The sequence below is a fragment of the Myotis daubentonii genome, chromosome 7, assembly GCF_963259705.1.
Source record: "Myotis daubentonii chromosome 7, mMyoDau2.1, whole genome shotgun sequence".
NCBI classification, from domain to species: Eukaryota; Metazoa; Chordata; class Mammalia; order Chiroptera; family Vespertilionidae; genus Myotis; species Myotis daubentonii.
The window spans coordinates 86,559,272-86,581,735 of NC_081846.1; the positions used below are offsets into that span (position 1 = coordinate 86,559,272).

The 22,464-nt window shown below is 40.9% G+C and overlaps 1 protein-coding gene across 5 annotated transcripts in view; it reads left to right on the forward strand.

Moving 5' to 3' along the window:
* EPB41L5 (erythrocyte membrane protein band 4.1 like 5) overlaps positions 1-22,464 on the forward strand; it is a 169,226-nt gene that overhangs the window by 130,003 nt on the left and 16,759 nt on the right. For all 5 annotated transcript variants that reach the window (XM_059704702.1, XM_059704703.1, XM_059704699.1 and 2 more), the window contains exons 18-22: positions 4,950-5,047; positions 10,009-10,137; positions 13,446-13,510; positions 19,260-19,350; positions 21,286-21,360. In XM_059704702.1, the coding sequence (XP_059560685.1) occupies positions 4,950-5,047; positions 10,009-10,137; positions 13,446-13,510; positions 19,260-19,350; positions 21,286-21,360 (458 nt within the window). The remainder of the gene's footprint in view (positions 1-4,949; positions 5,048-10,008; positions 10,138-13,445; positions 13,511-19,259; positions 19,351-21,285; positions 21,361-22,464) is intronic.

A 22,464-nucleotide genomic window follows, 5' to 3' on the forward strand; every position in this document is an offset into this window, starting at 1 on the left:
TTAAAGATAGTAGTTAGTTATTGGATTAAGAAAACATCCTCCATTGCTGTTTGTCTTATATATACTTTCTTTGCCATAATTCCTTTAGGCTCGTTTCCAGTTTTTACAGCCCTGTCCTGGACTCTACCTTTTGTTAGCAAAGACCACTCTTTGTCACTATAAAGATGTGAGACAAGAAACTTAAGGCCAGCAGAATTTAGATTCAACCAGAAGCAGGATTAGCTTCATATGGAGCGTTCCCAGGGTTACAATGAAAGTACTCTCCACTATGGAGTTGGCGGTGTTGATTTTATTTACATTTCATTTTATGTCCATGATATGAATTTTAAAAGTTTTTAACAGTGCTGCAATAGTGTTGTATTAGCAAACAACATTTACTTTGTACATACTTTTTAGGAAATTGTATTGGTTTTGGTGAATATGGTAGGATGAATGAGGATTACCTAGAAAAGATAATATGAGATGTAATAACTCTTCAAATATTTGAAAGCCTGATATAGCAAAGAATTTATTTTATGACACTTTATTGGTGAATCTTGGACCTGCAATTTGCAAGTATAGAGAAGCAGATTTGCAATTAGTATAGAAAAGGATTTTTAAAATGTTTCTGCCATATATCAGAAATAGATACCTAACAAATAGTAAGTGAGCCCTCATTTTAGAAGATATTCAAGTGGAGCTTAAATGCTGTTGAAGTTGTGACAGAAGAAATCCTTGCATAGTGTGAGAGTTTCATTAATAAGACTTACTCAGTGCAGATTTATAGCATTTGCTCAAAGTCAGTGAAAATGGATTGTTTTGGTATTAAGAATTAAGGCCATAGAATCTTGGTATCCAATTTATTCTTTATTTTCTTTTGGTTGCAATGTGAAAATCCTGATTCACATAGCTGAGTAGTTATAAATAGTAACTTTTTAAAAAACAGCTTATCCTACAATCTCAGGATGTTCCTCAGCCAAACAGATGTAGCAGAAGAAGCTTTATTTAAGCAGCAACAGCAAAAAACAAAACAAAACACCTAAACCCAATGTTATTAATTTATCAGCATAAGCTAAAGCATTTGTGGTCTCAACATCATCATGTTAAAATAATTTGAAGCATAAGAAAACCAGGAAATGTCAATGAAGTAAATGAGTATGGATGATTTTGAGGTCAGTGTTGAATTAGTGGTTCTCATTACTGGGAGAGTTTTAAAAACTACCAGTGCCAGAAAACTACCTCCAGAAATTCTGATATTATTGTTCTGAGGTCAGCTCTGGGAAGCAGTATTACTTAAAAACTCCACGTCTGGTTCATATGTTCAGCCAAGGGTTAATTGCTGTATACTTTTATATGATCCTTTTGATCAGGAGGAAATGATTTAATAGTTTTTTCTCCCTTCTTCTGCCTGACTATATAGAAATTATTAGGCATTCAACAACTTTTTTTTGGTCAAATGAACATGTAAAAATTCCAACTCATATCAATTAGTCCCTGTATAAGACTATTATAGTGTGGTTAATTTAAATAGAATTCATTTAAAGCTGAATTGTGTTAAATGCATTATCTTTTCAGTAGTTAGAGGACTTTATTTGTAACTAGAGGCCCAGTGCATGAAATTCATGCACAGGTAGGGTTCCTAGCCACTGCCGGCTGGGACCTTCCTTCATTCTGTGCCGCCCCCTGATGATCAGATCACATCATAGCAAGCAACTGAACTCCTGGGAATGGTGGAACTCCCAAGTGGACACTTTGCATATTAGGCTTTTATATATCCACTAGAGGCCCGGTGCACAAAAATTTGTGCACTCAGGGGGGAAGGAGGGGTCTCTCAGCCCGGCCTGTGCCCTCTCGCAGTCTGGGAACCCTCGGGAGATAACGACCTGCTGGCTTAGGCCTGCTCCCGGGTGGCAGAGGGCAGGCCCAATCCCTAGGTGCAGCCCCTGGTCGGGCTCAGAGCAGGGCCGATTGGGGAGTTGGGGCGCCGCCCCCTGTCATGCACAGAGCAGGGCAGATCGGGAGGTTGTGATGCCACCCACAGTCACGCTCAGGGTAGGGCCGATTGGGGGGTTGGGGCACCGCCCCCTGTCACACTCAAGGCAGGGTCGATGGGGAGGTTGCGGTGCCACCCCTTGTCATGCACAGAGCAGGGCCCATCAGGGGGTTGAGGAGTTCCCCCCTGTCATTCACAGAGTAGGGCCGATAGGGGAGTTGGGGCACCGCCCCCTGTCACACACACAGCAGGGCAGATCAGGGGGTTGGGGCGCCGCCACTGTCACACTCAGGCAGGGCTGATGGGGAGGTTATGGCTCTACCCCATCACACACAGAGCAGGGCCCGTGGGGGGTGGGTTGGGGTGCCACCCTCTATCACCCACAGAGCAGGGCCGATCAGGGGGTTGGGGCGCCGCCACTGTCACAATCAGGGCAGGGCCAATGGGGAGGTTATGGCTCTACCCTGTCACACACAGAGCAGGGCCCGGGGGGGAGGGGGGGGTTTGGGGCACCACACCCTGTCACACACAGAGCCGCAGGGCGATCAGGGGGTTGGGGAGCTCCCCCATATCAGGCACAGAGCAGGGCTGATCAGGAGGTTGGGGCGCCTTCCCCTGTCATGAACAGAGCAGGGCAGATAGGGAGGTTGTGGCCCCGCCCCCTGTCACGCTCAGAGCCGCAGGGCGATTGGGGGTTTGGGCGCTGCCCCCTGTCACGCTGATCCCGGTGCCGGGAGGCCTCTCGGCTCCGCTGATCCCGGTTCTGGGAGGCATATTACCCTTTTACTATATAGGATAGAGACCTGGTGCATGGGTGGGGCTGGCTGGTTTGCCCTGAAGGGTGTCCTGGATCAGGGTGGGGGTCCCCACTGGGGTGCCTGGCCAGCCTGGGTGAGGGGATGATGGCTGTTTTCAGCTGGTCACACACCCTTCAGGGTGGGGGTCCCCACTGGGGTGCCTGGCCAGCCTGGATGAGGGGATGATGGCTGTTTGCAGCTGGTCACACACCCTTCAGGGTGGGGGTCCCCACTGGGGTGCCTGGCCAGTCTGGGTGAGGGGCTGAGGGCTGTTTTCAGGCTAGAGGGTGACTGAAGCTCCCAACTGCTCCTTTTTTTCTTTTTTGTTTTTTATTCTGGGCCAGCTTTAGCTCTGGCTCCAGCTCTGAGGCCTCTGCTGCTGAAAGCAGGTATCTGGTTTGTTTGGGTTCTATAATCGAAACAATGTATAACTCCAGCCCTGAGATCCTGGCCGGCTGAAAACAGGTTTCTGGGGTTTTGTTTAGCTTCTATATTTGTTACAATGTTTGAAACTGCAAGCTCAGAGGCCGGCAAGGCAGGCGGGGAACGTTGGAGTCCTCCGTTACTGAAGCAAGCAAGCCTCGTGTTAGCTTCCAGCTGCCTGGCTGCCGGTCGCCATCTTGGCTGGCAGTTAATTTGCATATCACCCTGATTAGCCAATGGGAAGGGTAGTGGTTGTACACTAATTACCATGTTTCTCTTTTATTAGATAGGATACTAGAGGCCTGGTGCATGAAATTCGTGCACGGTGGGGGTGGGTGGGGGGAAGTCCCTCAGTCCAGTCTGCACCCCCTCCAATCTGGGACCCCTTGGGGGATGTCCGACTGCCCGTTTAGACCTGATCCCTGTGGGCAGTTGGACATCACTCTTGCAATCTGGGACCACTGGCTCCTAACCGCTCACCTGCCTGCCTGCCTGATCACCCCTAACCACTCTGCCTGCCTGCCTGATCACCCCTAACCACTCTGCCTACCTGCCTGATCACACCTAACCTCTCTGCCTGCCTGCCTGATCACCCCTAACTGCCTCTGCCTGCCTGCCTGATCGCCCCTAACCCCTCTGCCTGCCTGCCTGATTGCCCCTAACCCCTCTGCCTGCCAGCCTGATTGCCCCTAACTGCCCTCCCCTGCCGGCCTGATTGCCCCTAACCGCCTCTGTCTCAGCCCCTGCCACCATGGCTTTGGAAGGAGGACCAGACGTCCAGAAGATGTCTGGTCTATCTGGTCTAATTAGCATATTACCTTTTTATTATAGATGTGTTTTGCAGCCAAGGTGGAACATAAGACAAAATGCTTGTCCCGCATCACACCTAATGTGTCCAATATATTGAGTCAGTGAATGAATAAATATATATCCTTCATCAGTTTGCTCCACATAGTTTAGTTTTAGGCTGTGTATTTTTAGGGCCAAGGAAAGAAAATGGCAAAGTACTGAGGTTTGGCTGGAGGAGCTTGGGTTGTGGTTATAGAAGAAAGGATCATGTCACAGGTGAACTCTGCCTTTTAAAAAATATATATTTTTATTGATTTCAGAGAGGAAGGGAGAGGGAGAGAGAGATAGAAACACCACTGATGAGAGAGAATCATTGATTGGCTGCCTCCTGCAACCCGCGCATAGTGCCCTTGACTAGAATAGAACCAGGGACCCTTCAGTCCGCAGGCTGACGCTCTATCCACTGAGCCAAACCAGCTTGGGCTCTGCCTGTTTTTTTATTCTTTTAAAAGTATATTTTTATTGATTTTAGAGAGAGAGGAAAGGAGAGGGATAGAGAGATAGAAACATCAATCGGCTGCCTCCTGCATGCCCCCTACTGGGGATCAAGCCAGCAACCTGGGCATGCGCCCTGACCAAGAATCCATCTGTGACCTCCTGGTTCATGGATCAATGCTCAACTACTGAGCCACACTGGCCAGGCATTTTCTTTGAACCTTTTGACTAGTAAGCCTTCTTAACCACACATGCTATTGAGATTCCATATGTAGTGGCTTTTTAGGAACGGTGAAGATACAGACCAATGTTGCTGTTTAGGTTAACTCTTATTCAAATTAATGGAGAGTTACCTGGTTACAGAAAGAAAATATCTTTATTTTGTAGTCCTAACCCTTTAATTGATGATACCCTCACACAGCTATGACAGCGTGGCAGACTAAGAGGCTATTTTGCCCTTTTTTTTTTTTCAGCATTAAAAGATGCGCCAGAGAAGCTGAAACACCTTGAGATAGAAAACGGTTCATTGCTCTCCCCTCGTTCCAACATTGATGTTAACATCAACAACCAGGTACTCAGATTTCTCCTTGTATACCTGTCACACATCTCTAGACCTCCCAGAAATCCTTTCTTTCCAAAGCTAATACTTTTTCTTCTCTTTTGCTGGGATATCTGTCCGTGCTGGATTCTTATAAACCTGTTTTCTCATTTAAAAAGGAGAAATTTTCAGATGTTTAGGAGGAAAAAAGAAACTTGGGCATTGGCATTAAGAACTGTAAGGTCATCTCATAATTTTTTTACACATATAGTCAAAAGTGATATAGATGGTAACTTTTAATTCTGATTCAGCCTTTTTTTTTTCTTCATTCTGTTTAGTGGGTCTTGATTTAGGTGAAGAACTTAGTGAATGGCTTTTGAAATTATGGGAGGATTTTTTTGAAAGGAGCTGCTCTGTAATATAAACAAGGAAGAGATAGAACTCTAGATGCTTCAGATTTATCTTTCATACCTTTCACCACCCTGTCTCCTTGGAGTTTTTAGACATTGGGTGGGGGGTGGGGGTGCATACCAATTAAACTTTAGTTAATTGCAAAGCATTTTCTTACTTCTATATGCAATATCTAAAATAAATTGAATGAGATAAAAAATAATTAATTGTTTTAGCTACCCGATGTCCCCACTAAAAGGTAAGAGTGAATTTTAGGTAATGATCTGGAGACACCCTTGTATAGACAACAGATAGCAAGGCTCTGTTGAATGAATCCTGTTTTAATTCGGTTTTAAAGAGGAAAGGGGAACACTTGATCTGCAGTGTTCTTTCATCCCTGGATAACTAATGGGAATTTTTTCAGAGACAAGTATGAAGTAGAGAGTGATTTTCTTCTTTCTTGCCTAGTCATTTGTTAAAGCTGTTCTTTTGAATCCAGTTTTTTTTTTTTCAATGTGTTTCTTTTTTTCTTAGAAATGTCTTTTAGAAGCTGATTAAATTTCAGGAAGGCTTTTATTTTCTTGACCACCTTGATATTTGTAATTATACTGGTCTGTGTGCTTTCACATTATCAGTTGTTTTACTATCACTGTAAAGTAGGAGAATGTAGGGTCAGAGACAGAAGGTTATTTTGACACAAATTTAGTGGAGGACTTGAATGAAACTAAAAAAGAATGAAGCCTGGTGACCCTTGGGGAGGGGAGAAGCAGAGTGAGTGTTCGTTACACTGGTTGAGAACTTAAGCAGACTTTGGGGTGCCTTTAACCCCTGACATAAGCACCTGACCGCCAAGGACTTCTCTGCGGTAGAGGGTCATTTCAGATTAGTTCTAATTGGGGTATTTAGGAATCAGGTGTCCTTTTAATTCTTTTGGTCTTATGTTTGACACATTTTGGCCATCCAAGGCAGATATATCAGCAGCTGGGTGCCATTGGAGTTATGTGCTAAAAGAAAATTAAGTGAAAATATTTTAAAGCTATTACTCAGCTTGTATTTCAGTAAATTTTTCAATTGTACACATACATGATAATTTAAAATTAAAGCAAATTTTAAAAAGCAGAAACTTATGTACCTTTAAACATTTAAATGTGATATATATTTTTAAAATTAAAAAAGCAATAATACTGCTTTTTGAAACTAATCAGTTGTAAACATCATTCTTTTTTTCAGTGACATTACAGGCAGTAATTAAGTTGCATGCATTAGTCATCAATGTATTTACTCAGTCCTCATTAGACAGATTGTGGCTAATTTTCACTGTCCTACTTAGTGCATGAGAGTCTTATACATAAATATCTGCAATCATCTTTGATATTTTCCCCCTGGGAAGTAGAAGTGGTAGGTCAAAGTACAGGCAGGGCAGACTTTTAAAGCCTTTGGTACTTTTGCAAAATTGCCTCCCAGAAAGATGGCAACAATTTATACTTTTACCTGCAATGTTAGTTGAACTATTGTTTTTGTTTTTAATATAGGCATAAAAATAAATATCTGCCTATGTTGGAGGCAGGTTGCTTTGACAACCCTATTATATGATTACTAAGTCATCTCAGGTCTCCAACATAATTGTCTCTGAAAAGAAAATGTCAAAGCATTTGAACTAGCTATAACTTTTTTCAGCTTTATTGAGATAAAATCTGTAATAATAAAAGTGTAATATGCAAGCCAGGCCAGCCAAGGCAGGTGTGATGCAATTGGGGAGGAGGGGGCACTGCCATTGCCCCATGATCACCCTGCAGAGGGAGGCCCAGGCCACCGGCTAGCGGGGTAATCAATCAGGGGGCTCCGCAATCACCCCAGAGAGGGAGCCCAGGCCACCCTCTGCAGGGTAATAGATGGGGGAGCCCTGTGATTGATCGCCCCAAAGAGGGAGGCCCAGGCTACCCTGCAGGCAGTGCTGCAGCGAGTGAGCAGGGCCTCCCTCTGTGGGGCAATCAATCGCGGGGCTCCCGGACTGCTAGAGGGTGCAGGCCTGGCTGAGGGACCCTCCCTCCCAATGCATGAATTTCATGCACTGAGCCTCTAGTTGACAAATAAAATTGTAATATATTTAAAGCACACGACATGGTGATTTGCTATATGTATACATTGTGAAATGATTCCTGCAATTAAATGAACACATTCATCACCTCAGAGAATTATCATTTTGTTTTGTTTTATTTTTTGGTGATAATGTTTAACAGCTACTCTCTTAGCAAATTTCAAGTGTACAGAACAATGTAATGAACTATAGTCACCATGCTGTACATTAGATCCTCAGAACTTATCCGTGTTATCACTGAAAGCTTGTACCCTTTACCAACCTTTCCCTATCCCCCTCACCCTCAGTTTCTGGTAGCAACCATTTGACTCCGTTTCTATGAATTTTTTTTTAGATTTTACATATAAATAATATGCAGTATTTGTCATTCTCTGTCTGACTCATTTCAGTTAGCATAATGCCTTCCAGCATTTTCCATGTTGTTGCAAATGGCAGGATTTTCTTCTTTGTAAAGACTGAATAATATTCCATGTGCGTACACATAGTCACACAAACACCACATTTTCTTTATCCACTCATTCTTTAATGTTCCCATAGGTTGGTTCCATATCTTGGCTATTATGCATAATGCTGCAGTGAACATGGGAGTATATCTATTCAAGATAGTGATTTTGTTTCCTTTGGATATATCCTCAGAAGTGGGATTGTTGGATCATAAGACATGAAGTAGCCATGCTCAGAAAAGAACACTAAGGACCTATTTCAATCAATAGGAACCATTCTGAAGATGAGGAGGTTACACACATAAATATAGTCTAGGCCAGTGATGGCGACCCTTTTGAGCTCGGCACGTCAGCATTTTGAAAAACCCTAACTTAACTCTGGTTCTGTTTCACATATAGAAAGTTTTTGACATTTGCAACCATAGTGAAACAAAGATGTATATTTTTGATATTTATTTTATATATTTAGATGCCATTTAACAAAGAAAAATCAACCAAAAAAATGAGTTCACGTGTCACTTCTGACATGTTTGTCATAGGTTCGCCATCACTGGTCTAGGCCAAGGTAGCAATGCTCAGATTTTTATGTACCGAATAACATGGGAAAGCTTGTTAAACATTCAGATTTTGGGATCGCACCCAATTGCAGATATGTAGAGACCATACTAAGAAACATAAAATTAAATAATCACATTAATTAAATCATTTTAAACCTGAAATATTGGTGCAGTACATAACCCCATACATGCCAGATAGCCTGTTTTACAGAACAAAAGCTGTATCTGCGACTAAGAAAATATTTAGAGTGCATTTCTTTTTCTTCTTTTTTCTTTTTTTAAATAATTTTTATTTCTTACAGTATTACAAAGAGTATTACATATAAAGTGCATTTCTTATTTAGACCAGTGTTAAATAGCAACCATAATAATAATAATAATTGTTGTTGTTATTGATTGTCATTCATTTTAAGTTAAGTAAAATATCAGTTGTAGTGTAGATAATTTAAACTTACTAATTTGCTTCCTCCCACTTCTTTTCATAATAGTTAATTTATATTGCTTTAATTATGATCTTTATTGACTGGATTTGTGTTTTATTCTATCATTTTCATAAGTCTATAGCTGAGAGTGACCTGTTTGTGGCTATATAAAATAATCCAAACATAATTATCTGCCTGGTGACAGCTACAGAATTACAGGGATTAGCCTAACTGAAAATTAATTACAATAGTCCTCCCATATCTATGATTTCACTTTCCATGGTTCCAGTTACTTGTGGTCAGCTGTGGTCCAAAAATGTTAAATGGGAAATAAACAGCTTATAAGTTTAAAATTGCGTGCCATTCTTGGAAGTGTGATGAACTATCACGCTGTCCCACCCAGGAAATGAATAGTTACTTTGGTTATCAGATCGACTGTCATGATCTCCCGGTGCTTGTGTGTTATTTAATAATGGCCCCAAGTGCAAGAGTAGTGATGCTGGCAATTCAGATATAACAAAGAGAAGCCATAAGGGGCTTCCTTTAGTAAAAAGCTGAGTATAGTACAGTAAGATATTTTGAGACAGAAACCACATTCACATAATTCTTATTATTGTACATTGTTATAATTGTTCTATTTTATTAGCAGTTATTGTGTGTATTCTCTTTCTGTGCCTCATTGTAGACATATAGGTAGGAAAACATTGTCTGGTACGATCTGTGCTTTGAGGATCCATGGGGATTTGGGAGCGTACCTGCTGTGATGAGGGGGGCAGCGAATGACACATTCTTTGTGTGTGGTTAGTGCAGGCATTTGTCCCAGGTAATATAGTCGGTTATTCAGTTCCTTAAAGACAGGAAATTGGGCTAGATGGTTTTTTGTGGTCCCAACCAACTCATATTTCATGTTTGTGATAATCAAGCCTTAGTTTGAAATTATATGTAAGAGATGACTATTCCTGGAATAGGCTATGATTGTTTAAGACACATAATTTCCTGGTTGTCTAAATATGAACTTTCATCAGCTCCTTTTCTATTTCCATGTAACTATCAGATTTGCTTATAGTATATTTTTAATATCTAGGAGGAAGTGGTGAAGCTGACTGAGAAATGCCTTAATAATGCCATTGAGAGCCCAGGATTGAATGCTAGGCGAGTTCCTCCTGACTTGAAGAGTAACATTTTGAAGGCTCAAGTAGAAGCAGTGCAAAAGGTAAGCTCCTTTAAGAGAGGGAGTCCTGGTGAAGTGAAAAGAACATGAAACTTAGAGTCCAGAAACTCTGAAAAGCGAATAAAATACATGAACATTAAGGAAGGGTGTCCTAGCTAGTGATTAAAGATAGAGAGTACACCAAGAAACATACTCGAGATGGCAAAATGCCTTCCTAATTCTAAATACAAGCTAGATTAAGAGGAATAGTCACGGGATACAAAGTAAGAGTAGAGACACTCTAGGGTTTAATAAGTTTTTTAAAAAGGTAAAAATTCTATAAAAGCGAGTCCTTAACCCCTAGAGTGCCGGGGAGCGCAATTGCGCTCCTCCTGTCTTTCGCAAAAGTGCCGGGAGCTATCAAAGCTTCGAAATGGCGTCCAGTTCTAAGTCTGCTTTTATTAGTGATGATGATATTGCTAAATATGTCAATGTAGTAAAGGTTTTCTTAAGTTTTTGAATATGTAACTTCATTTACTTGTGATTCGTAATTTTTTTCCTAAACTGCTGTAAAATCAGCAAAAATGACTTGGCAATTTTAGCATAGTTCCTAGGATATTGGTTGGCACTCAAAGGGTTAATCTTTGCCTCTTGTATCGCCAGAAAATCTAGAGATTCTTAGGTTCCTGTTACTATTAAGTCTATGATGTCAGGGTTTTTTAATCAATCCGCTATTTCCTACCACCCCTCTACCCCCAATTTGGCAAAATTGTGAAGTTCTAAGCAACAAGAATGAAAGTTACAGGTGAAAGAGTCCACTGTGACATCATGAGTGATACATGGGTTGAGACCAGCCCCCATTACATTTTTGGCATCCATGCTCGCACTGTCAGCCTTCCCTGGGCGCTCCCCTACTTCAGACTCTCCTGTATAGTAAACCAGGACAAAAGCCCGTCTCACCAAGTCATGTCAACAAGATTTCAAAACATCCTACTGTTGAGAAGATGCATTTTACCCCTTCTGTACCCAGGCACAGCCTTGAGAAGAACTGAGAGGACTTGAAGAATATTGTTTGTGCTTTAGATCTATCCTCTCCCCCCAGTATAAACATAAAACATAATATTTTCATATGTAAAATAGATAGGACAACTTGAGTTTGAATCCTATTTCTAATCTACCACCTACTAGCTTTGTGACTTGGCAAGTTATTTAATTTCTCTGAATCTCGGTTTAATTGTATTTGAAAAAAAGATCGTGGTAGTACCTACCTTAAGGTAGGTTACAGGATGAAATGATAATAAATGTAAAGGACACAGAATAGTGCTTGGCACATAATGAGCGTTTAATATGTGTTGGAACTACATGTAGTGGCTGTGGTAGTTGTCATTGCTTTACATTTCAGTTATATTTTTGGATATTTTTTGAATTGCAGAAGAGAGAAATAACTTGACTAGCCTTTAATTAAAGAGATTTTATTTTATAGTTAAAAACCTTACCATGAAGAAAAATCCAGGACCAGATGACTTCATTGTTGAAATCTACTGAACATTTAAGGAAGAACTAATGACAGTTCTACACAAAGGCTTTGAGAAAATAGAGAGGAGGGAGCACTTTCCAACTCATTTCATAAGACTACTATTACCCCAATACCGACATCAGAAAAACATATGACAAGAAAAGAAACGATAGACTAACTCTCTTGAACATGGACTCGAAAACCCTTAACAAAATATAAAGAAATCATACTCACAATTTATGTAAAGGATAGTACATCCTGACCACATAGGGTTTATCTCAGGAAGAAAGTTGGTTATTATTCAAATACCAGTATAGTTTACCATGTTAAAAAATAAGGAAAATTTTCTCAAGTCCTATGGAAAAGTCATTTCACAGAATTCAACCCCCCTTCATGATAAAAACTAACAGCAAACTAGAAATAGAATGAAACTTCCTCAGCCTGATAAAGGGCATCTATGGGAAAATCTATACCTAGCATAATACTTTGTGGCAGAAGATACATTCATTAGAATAGCAACTAAAATTAAAAACTGACCATTCCTATGATGTCAGTGGTAGAGCTCCTGCAGTGTGCACTGCTGGTATGAATAAAAAATGCTTAATAAGCTCTTTAGAAAAGAGTTTGGCAATGTATTAAACGATTTAGCAGTTCCATTCAGGCATTTACCCAAGAGAAATGAATATGTCAGTTCAAATAGATACTGGTACAGGAAAGTTCCTAGGAGCTTTATTATAATAGCTAACAACTAGAAGCAACCCAAATGTTCATTATCAGGTCAACAGATAAATTATGACATATCCATACAGTGGAATGCTACTCAGCATATAAAGACTTAATTAGTGATAAGTGGACTGTCGTGGGTGAATCTCAAAAACATGCTATTCTAAAGAGGTAGATACCAAAGATAAGTATAATTCCATTTATATGAAACTATAGAAAGTACAAGTCATTGTTTCCATAAGTAAGGGTTTTGATGGGATTGCATTGGAAGCCTCAAGGGAGCATTTGGGGGTGGTGAAAATGGTACATATGTTCATGGTAGAGTTGGTTATGCACCTGTATATATTTTTCAAAATTAATCAAACTGTACATTAAAAATGTGTGCATTTTACTATATATAAATGATACCACAATAAAGTTGAGGAAAAACATTGATTTCTTCAGAAAAATTTTTTAGAATTCTCTCATTAAATCTTGCATTCAGGGAAAAATAAAATGCCAAATATATACCTTAACATCTGTTTTCTCATGTAAATTCAAAAAATTATGACATGGAATCTTTTGGAAATCTGTATGTATAGACTAACACACCATGGTGTCTTAAATAATTGGAAGTTATCTAGTAAAGCATGTGGCTTTGTATATAATATATTCAAGTGGAAGCGTGGATTACTAATTTGGATATGAGATAAGATTGCACTTGGTGCAGTACTGATATTTCCATAGATAAGGTATGATTACTTCTTTTGGAACTGAAGCAAACTGATATTTCTGTTTTTACAGGAAATATAAGTTTCTTGTTACTTTACTATCCTCCACAAAGATTTAATATTTATACTCTTTTTTTATTTGTTTGTTTTGTTTTTGTTACTCCTCACCCGAGGATATTTTTCCAATGATCTTTTAGAGAGAGTGGAAGAGAGAGAGAAAGACAGAGACACACCGATGTGAGAGAAACACATGGATTGGTTGCCTCCTGCATGTGCCCCAACCAGGGCCCGGGCCAGGAAGGAGCCTGCAACCGAGATACATGCCCTTGACCGGAATCAAACCCAGGACCCTTTGGTCCACAGGCAGCTCTATTCACTGAGCCAAACTGGCTTGGGCAATGTGTATTATTTCTTTTTCTTAGGTTACAAGAGAAGATAGCCTATTGAGTCATAAAAACGCCAGTGTTCAGGATGCTGCCACAAACAGGTACAATTCTGGGTAAACTGAATTAGGTGATGTTTCCTTCCTCTTCACTTTTTTGGGGGGTCTTTTTTCCTATTCTCCAATCTATCACCACATGATTAGACTGTTAAATGATGTTCTTTTCCTTTTAATTTTTCTGTGTAGCCTTTTTTCTTCATTCCCAATCTATCACCACATGATTTCAGGGTATCTTTTTGAAAGACAACTTGAATTTACTCTTCTGTCCATTACATAGCTACTTAGTACCTAGTTTTAGATTATTTGAAGGTAGTCCTAATTAATCTCTCTATGTTCTCATTGTTTTTGAATTGATTGAAGTTACAGAGCAAAAACAACCTTTACAGGTATTTTAATCTTATAAGGTACCTGGGAGGAATGTATGTTATTTCTCTTGGGTATGGCAGTTAACTTTCCTGTCATTCCGATAGCCTCCTTCTTATAAACTTTCTTTTATTTATTTATTTATTATTTATTTTTAATTAAATCTTTATTGTTCAGATTATTACAGTTGTTCCTCTTTTTTCCCCCCATAGCTCCCCTCCACCCCAGTTCCCACCCCACCCTTCTCCCTCACTCCCCACCCACTGTCCTCATCCATAAGTGCATGATTTTTGTCCAGTCTCTTCCCACACCTCCCACACCCCTTCCCCCCTGAGAATTGTCAGTCCACTCCCTTTCTATGTCCCTGATTCTATTATATTCACCAGTTTATTCTGTTCATCAAATTATTTATCTTCTTAAAGGATACCTTTCAGCATTTCATATAATACTGGTTTGGTGGTGATGAACTCCTTTAGCTTTTTCTTATCTGTGAAGCTCTTTATTTGACCTTCCATTCTGAATGATAGCTTTGCTGGATAAAGTAATCTTGGTTGTAGGTTCTTGCTATTCATCACTTGGAATATTTCTTGCCACTCCCTTCTGGCCTGCATAGTTTCTGTTGAGAAATCAGCTGACAGTTGTATGGGTACTCCCTTGTAGGTAACTGACTATCTTTCTCTTGTTGCTTTTAAGATTCTCTCTTTGTCTTTTGCTCTTGGCATTTTAATTATGATGTGTCTTGGTGTGGTCCTCTTTGGATTCCTTTTGTTTGGGGTTCTCTGCGCTTCCTGGACTTGTAAGTCCATTTCTTTCACCAGGTAGGGGAAGTTTTCTGTCATTATTTCTTCAAATACGCTTTCAATATCTTGCTCTCTCTCTTCTTCTGGCATCCCTATAATTTGGGTGTTGGTACACTTGAAGCTGTCCCAGAGGCTCCTTACACTATCTTCGTATTTTTGGATTCTTTTTTCTTTTTGTTTTCCAGGTTGGGCTTTTTTTGCTTCTTCGTATTTCAAATCTTTGACTTGATTCTTGTGCTCCTCTGGTCTGCTGTTGGGAGTCTGTATAATATTTTTTATTTCAGTCAGTGTATGCTTAATTTCTAGTTGGTCCTTTTTCATATCCTCGAGGGTCTCACTAAATTTATCGGCGGTTTCTAGAAAATTCTTGAAAAACCTTATAACCGTGGTTTTGAACTCTATATCCAGTAGTTTGCTTTCCTCCATTTCTGTCATTTGTGACCTGTTTCTTTGCCTCCGCATTTTTTATGCTTCCCTGTGTGGATAGAGTGGCTTTCTGTGCTGGGGGCTCAGGTGGCACATAGGGGTCCCAGCTGGTGGTGGGGCTTATGCTCCGCTGCCCAGGGCTGCACATGGGGCCCGGATGGCAGCTCGCACTGTCCCGCCCTGCCTGTAGTATAGGATAGAGGCCTGGTGCACGGATGGGGGCCGGCTGGTTTGCCCTGAAGGGTGTCCCGTATCAGGGTGGGTGCCTGGCCAGCCTGGATGATGGGCTGATGGTTGTTTGTAGCTGGTCACACCCCCTTCAGGGTTGGGGTCCCCACTGGGGTGCCTGGCCAGTCTGGGTGAGGGCCTGAGAGCTGTTTTCAGGCTGGAGGGCAACTGAACCTCCCAGCCTCTCCTTTTTTTCTTTTATTTTTATTCTGGGATTTATTTACCTTCAGTAGCTGTCACTGGAGCTGAGAGCCGGCTCCAGCTCTGAGGGCTGAAAGCAGGTTTCTGGGTCTGTTTGGCTTCTATAATTGAAACTCTGTTGCCATCACTGCAGCTCTAAGCTCTGAGGCCGAAGCTGGCTGAAAGCAGGTTTCTGGGGATTGTTTAGCTTCTATAATTGAAACATTGTTTCTTAGAGTGTAGCTTAGAGCAGGCCAGCAGGCCGGGAATGTTGGCTTCCTCCATCACTGGAGCAAGCAAGCCTCCTGTTTGCTTCAGCTGCCAGGCTGCCGCCCGCCATCTTGGTTGGCAGTTAATTTGCATGTCCTGCTGATTAGCCAATGGGAAGCGTGTCGGGGTATGGTCAATTTGCATGTTTCTCTTTTATTAGATAGGACTAGAGGCCCAGTGCACAAAAATTTGTGCACTTGGGGGGTGTCCCTTAGCCTGGCCTGTGCCCTCTCGCAGTCTGGGACCTCTTGGGGGATGACCACCTGCTGGCTTAGGCCTGCTCCCTGAGAGATTGGGCATAAGCTGGCAATCAGACACCCCTCTGGCAGCCCGGCAGCCCCCGGGGGATGTCCATTTGCCAGCGGGGAGCAGACCTAAGCTGCAGTCGGACATTCTTAGCGCTGCTGAGGAGGCGGGAGAGGCTCCCACCACCACCGCTGTACTGGCCACCATCAGCCTGGCTTGTGGCTGAGCAGAGCTCACCCATGTGGGAGCACACTGACCACCAGAGGGCAGCTCCTGCATTGAGCATCTGCCCCCTGGTGGTCAGTGTGTGTCATAGTGACCAGTCATTCCCAGTCTTTCTGCTGTTAGGGTCAGTTTGCATATTACCCTTTTACTATATAGGATAGAGGCCTGGTGCACAGGTGGGGGCTGGCTGGTTTGTCCTGAAGGGTGTCCCAGATCAGGGTGGGTGTCCCACTTGGGTGCCTGGTCAGCCTGGGTGAGGGGCTGATGGCTGTTTGCAGCTGGTCACACCCCCTTCAGGGTGGGGGTCTTCACTGGGGTGCCTGGCCAGTCTGGGTGAGGGGCTGAGGGCCGTTTTCAGGCTGGTGGGTGACTGAAGCTCCCAGCCTCTCCTTTTTTTCTTTTTCTTTTTTTTTTATTCTGGGATTTATTTACCTTCCATAATTGAAACTTTATTGCCATCACTGGAGCTCAGAGCCGGCTCCTACTTGCTCTAGCTCTGAGGCCACGGCCTGCTGAAAGCAGGTATCTGGGGTTTGTTTAGCTTCTATTATTGAAACTTTGTTGCTTTTGGAGCTCAGAGCTGGGCCGCGGCAGGCGGGGAACCTTGGCTTCCTCCATCACTGGAGCAAGCAAGCCTCCTGCTCACTTCAGCTGGGTGGCTGCCGGCCGCCATCTTGGTTGGGTTAATTTGCATATCATGCTGATTAGCCAATGGGAGGCGTAGCGAAGGTATGGTCAATGACCATGTTTGTCTATTATTAGATAGGATACTCTGCAATTCACCCATTTAAAGTGTACAATTCAGGGGACATATGTAATACTTAAAAAAAATAAAGTAGATAAAGTGTATATAATTCAGTGGTTTTTGTTTTGACATGTTTGTACTTAAGAATTATCTATGGTTCCTTCATATTAACTGCCATTACATGAGTCAAGCACACTCTATTCATTCTTTTATTAATGGGAAAATGCTTGTTCCAAGTTAACATTGTGTGTGCTCCTCCGTATACACATGTGCTGTTAGGATTCTTTAGGGCAGTGGTTGCCAACGGGTGGTCCGTGAAGTCCGAAAGGTTGGCAACCACTGCTTTAGGGTGTATGCTAGGAGTGGAATTGCTGGGTCATGACACATGCTGAGCAGAATTGATGCAGAAGCTTTACATGTGCTTCCTTCCGTGTTGGGCAGCAGTGTAAGCTACCCAGGACCAGTCTTTTGCTGAAGTGTTGGGAGAATTCGTTGTAAAGCATTACTTCTTTTAATGCTCACTGTTTCTCATATCAACTCCTTTTGTCTAAGCTGTTCTTCTTTCTGAAACACAAAGCTATTTTTCTCTCTGGTAACTTTCAGGTTTTACTGCTCATTCTTGAGGTTCTGCATTTTCATTACTGTATACCTAAGAATAGTTTTTTTTTTTAATTGTTAGTATTCAAGGTGATCTTTCAATTTGAAGATACATGTCTTTTTTCAGTTCAGAAAATCATAAGCCATTACTTTTTAATTAAATTTATTTATATTAAACAAATAAATTTGAAGAGTTGGCAACATGCTATGGTCTATTAAACACCATTATATTCCAACAAAATGGAGTTTAAAGGCAAAATACACCAACTCTAAAAAAAGCTAAGCCAGTGATGGCGAACCTTTTGAGCTCGGCGTGTCAGCATTTTGAAAAACCCTAACTTAACTCTGGTGCCATGTCACATATAGAAATTTTTTGATATTTGCAACCATAGTAAAACAAAGATTTATATTTTTTATTTATATTTATTTTATATATTTAAATGCCATTTAACAAAGAAAAATCAACCAAAAAAATGAGTTCGCGTGTCACCTCTGACACACGTGTCATAGGTTCGCCATCACTGAGCTAAGCCATTATTTTTTGAATATCCAGTATTCAGTAGTTGAAATATCCTGATCACTTCTCTCTTTCTCACAACTGTTCCTTATTTCTTTTCATCTCTTTGCCTCTATTTGCCTCAGTGTTGTGGCTGCAACCGTCCTAGCTTTCACTTCAGAAATTACATCTGACTTTTCCAGTCTAGGGGTTATCTCTTGTTTTCTCAGTCTCCTTGCAAGATTGGACAGAACTGCTCCTGTCGCTTGCACACTTTCAGTGATACTGGAGAGGGCTGGGATTTCCTGTGGAGGTGTTAGCTTAGTGGAGGATGACCTTTGGCTGTACATTTCACCCTTTCTCCCTGGTGTTGAGCCATCTGTAAGACACTTCCTATTCTTGTTCTCATCTGGGGTTAGACCTGCTCATCATTACTCCCGGGCCTCCAGGTAACGTTTTCTCTAGCATCCTCTCACCTGGCTGGTCCTGTTGTAATACCTGGAGCATTCTAGATGTTGCTTCTTTCTCAGCAGAGCTCTCCAGCCTGTGTCCTCACATGGAGGTGTCTCATTGAGGTTTTGATTTTCATTTATTAAGGATTAAAGATATTAACATCTTTTCTTCTTAGAGAAATGCCTATTCAGGTCATTTATTTTTTAGTAACAGCTTTATCAAATATAATAAATACCATGCAATTCACCCTTTTAAAGTGTACAATTCAGGGGACATATGTAATACTTAAAAAAATAAAGTATGTGAAGTGTACAATTCAGTGTGGGCTTCTCATGGTTCCTGACTATTCTCCCATATCTCAGGTATTCTGTATGATTTCTGTTCCACTGAGCTTCTCATTCACGTCTTTGATAACAGCTTTACAAAAATCAATCTATTGATCTATCATTTTTGAGTATCTGCTTTTCTTTTCAAGATAAATCTTTCCTGTCCTTCCGTGAGACTTAGGAGGGAAGCATAGTAGCCCACAATTTTGATCCATCTGTGAGCGAGTCTGACCTGGATTTGAAACTGTTATGTGGTGGGTGGGAAAGGGTTTCATAAAAGCATATGAGCGTGACCTGGACCTCTGTCATACTCCTCACAAGCTGTAATTTCTTCTTCTCCCACATGAATTTGTTACACTTCTTTCCCAAGGCCTTTCTTTGAAAGCACTGCCCAAGCTCATACAGATCTCCATGATGTGAATTTGAATTTTCTTTCCAGGGCTGTAGTAAGTGAGAATAATGTGCCCCTCCCTGAAGATTCCCTTGCTCCAGTGCACACCACACCTGCAGGAAATGGTTCTGCTCTAAAGGTAATAATATCTTTAATCTTTTAAAGCTTTTCCCAAAGACCATACTGAGTTGAATCCTGTAGGACAACCAAGGGCATCTGGTGATGCTGATTCACACCAGAACTCAAGCTATGAGAAGAGCATTGAGCCTGAATTCTCTAGGGAGAGTCCTATTGTCAAATCCCTCACAAGAGGACCTCAGGGATTTTTCTCATTTTTGTGTTATTTGTTGATATTTTTTGTTTGGGGTAGTCTTTGGTTTTTTTGGGTGCTGGCTATGCTTCCTTAGTGTCTCAAACTGTACATGGCACATAGTAGGCACTAACTAGTCCTTGAAATAAACTTTCTGAAATAACAGCATCCTGTCATTGTGTTGCAGTATGGCCAGCTCATCACAGCTCCTGCCATTCCCATACCCACTCCCTTAGCAGTTTAGAAAACATTGAAACCTAGTTCATTGCCCAGTGAATGTTTTAATTTGCAAGTTAAATGAAAAATTATTCTTGAAAATAACATTTATCGTTTTGCTCTTCTATTACATAAGCACATTTATTGTAGAAATTTCCCAAATATTTCAAAAAAGAAAAAATTAGAAATCACATGTATTCCTACTTCCCCAAAACAGTGTAGTTAATATTTGGGTGTATAACTTTTCAGACTTTTGGGTTAAATGAACAAACAACCAGGATCTTCCTTTCTGCTAATTAAAATTCTAAAAAGATATATTGACATCTTTGACCATTGAAAATTGTTAGCGGAACCTGAGATTTTTGGAACAGGACATTTAGTTCAAAGATATATTGCATATATAATATACACTGGACAGCATGCTAGGCTTTGGATTAAAATAGATTGAAACATAGTTTCTTCTGATTGGTTAACACCAATCAGGCCTCGGTCAGAATTATAGAAAGGGCGAGAGAATGCTAACGCCTTGTGGTAGAGACATACACAAGCTGTTTGGGGCACTCTCCCAGGCCAGAGGATGGGATGGTGAGATAGGAGGAGGGAGATGTAAGAAGAGAGAGAACACTTTTTTTCACGTGTGTAAAGTTGACCTGAAAGCAGGTAGGTAGAAATAGAATTGTATAAATGAAAGGCCTTTTTGTTATGTACTACATATCAGATATTTATTTCTCTTATTTCCATATTGGAATTTTATCTTTTGTACTTTCAAAGTTCTTCCTGTCCCCCCATACACACACATGCATGTGCACATATACACACACATGCATGCACATACGCACACACTCTGCAGTACAGAACTGTGTTCCATAAAGTGCTTCAAATACTAATGAAACAAAAAGTGTTAATTAACATTTATGGGGAAGTTCATATTGTCCTCTTCCGCAAATAGTGAAGTTTTCATATACCTGGATAAAGAAGCATTTGGAATTCAGACATCTTTACTCATCTTTCTTCTAGTCTACCCCTCTCTTCTAGTCTAAGAGCCAGAACAGCCCTGGCCAGTGCTGCTCAGTTGTTAAAGCATCATCCCTCGCACCTAAGGGCTGTGGGTTCAATTCTAGGTCCGGGCACATTACCCAGGTGTGCTTTCCATCCTCTGTTGGGCGCGTGCATGAGGCAGCTGATCGGTGTCGCTCTCACTCTCCCTCCCTCCCTTCCTCTCATCAATGAAAAACATATCCTCAAGTCAGGATTTTTTAAAAAAGAACCAGAACAGTCTTAACCTTATCCAAATTTTGTCTCACCAGAAGGAATGGCTAATCTGCAAATTCACATAATGCCTAGCTTTTTAAAATTCTGATTATAGTCTAGGTTCCCCTCCCAGTAAAAGTGGAATCACTAATAGACATGATTCCTGAATGTCCCTGCTTGTTTAAAGGTTAACACCAATCAGGCCTCGGTCAGAATGATCATTTAAATTGAGAGGATATGGAAAAAGTAATCTGATTAGTGGGTCCTTTATCAACTATATATATTTTGTCTCCATAGGATGCTACGGATGAATTTGATGCCTTGCTTTTATCTCTAACTGAGAATCTGATTGACAGCACAGTCACACCTCAGGTAAATATGCTTTAAAACACCAAAATGGGAAAAAATTTCTATTTCGCAAATGTTGCTGCCGGATTCCAGTTTTAGCCTTTTTAACAATTTAGTAAAACTTCGCACTTAATAAGAGTTCATATTTCAGTAACACTTAGCATTGCCTTTTCTGCACTATAAAATTCTACCGATTTGAATATGGGTGTCACAGTACAGTGTGTCACTACTATATGCCTATTTGTAATTCAGTATCATACTGTAAATAACATAGAGGAAATGTGATGATAAACCAGCTTAAGAAGAGTTAAGACAGCCCAGTCAGTGTGACTCAGTGGTTGAATGTCGACCCATGAACCAGGAGGTCATGGTTTGATTCCTGGTCAGGGCACATGCCCAGGTTGTGGGCTCAGTCCCCAGTGGAGGGCATGCAGGAAGCAGCTGACCAATGATTCTTTCTTATCATTGCTGTTTCTATCTCTCTCTTCCTCTTTAAAATCAATACAAATTATATTTTTTAAAAGAGTTAAGACAATAAGGACATATTTAACTTTTTAAAATATTAACAGAAAGGTGGGAATATAAGAATGGGTGGCATTGAACATATTGATCATTATTGTAGTATGGGAGATACTGTGTTAAGTGCTATGATCATAATACAATAGTTCCGTCCCACCAGAGACTTACAGTCTAGTGGGTGAAAGGTATGCAGATAACTCATCTAGTGACTTATGAGTAATGTGACAAAAATTGCTGTAGGAACTAGATATTCTGAAGGCTTGGAAGTATAGATGGTACTGCCTATGGTGCTGAATGTTTGCTTAGATTACTAGTTCTCAGACTTGGATGTGTAACAGAATCATCCTGCCAGTGATTAAAACATGGCTAAGGAAAGGAGGAAGTAAAACTCTCATTATTTGTAGATGACATGATATTGTACATAGACTCCACCAAAAAAATACTTGATGTATTAAATGAACTCGGCAATGTAGCAGGATACAAAATTCTGCTTCAACTTTCCAAAAGAGAAACTCAAAAACAATCCAATGCAAAAAAAAAAAAAAATTAAGATACTTAGGAATAAACTTAACCAAGGAGGAAAAGACTTGTACTTGGAAAACTACAGGA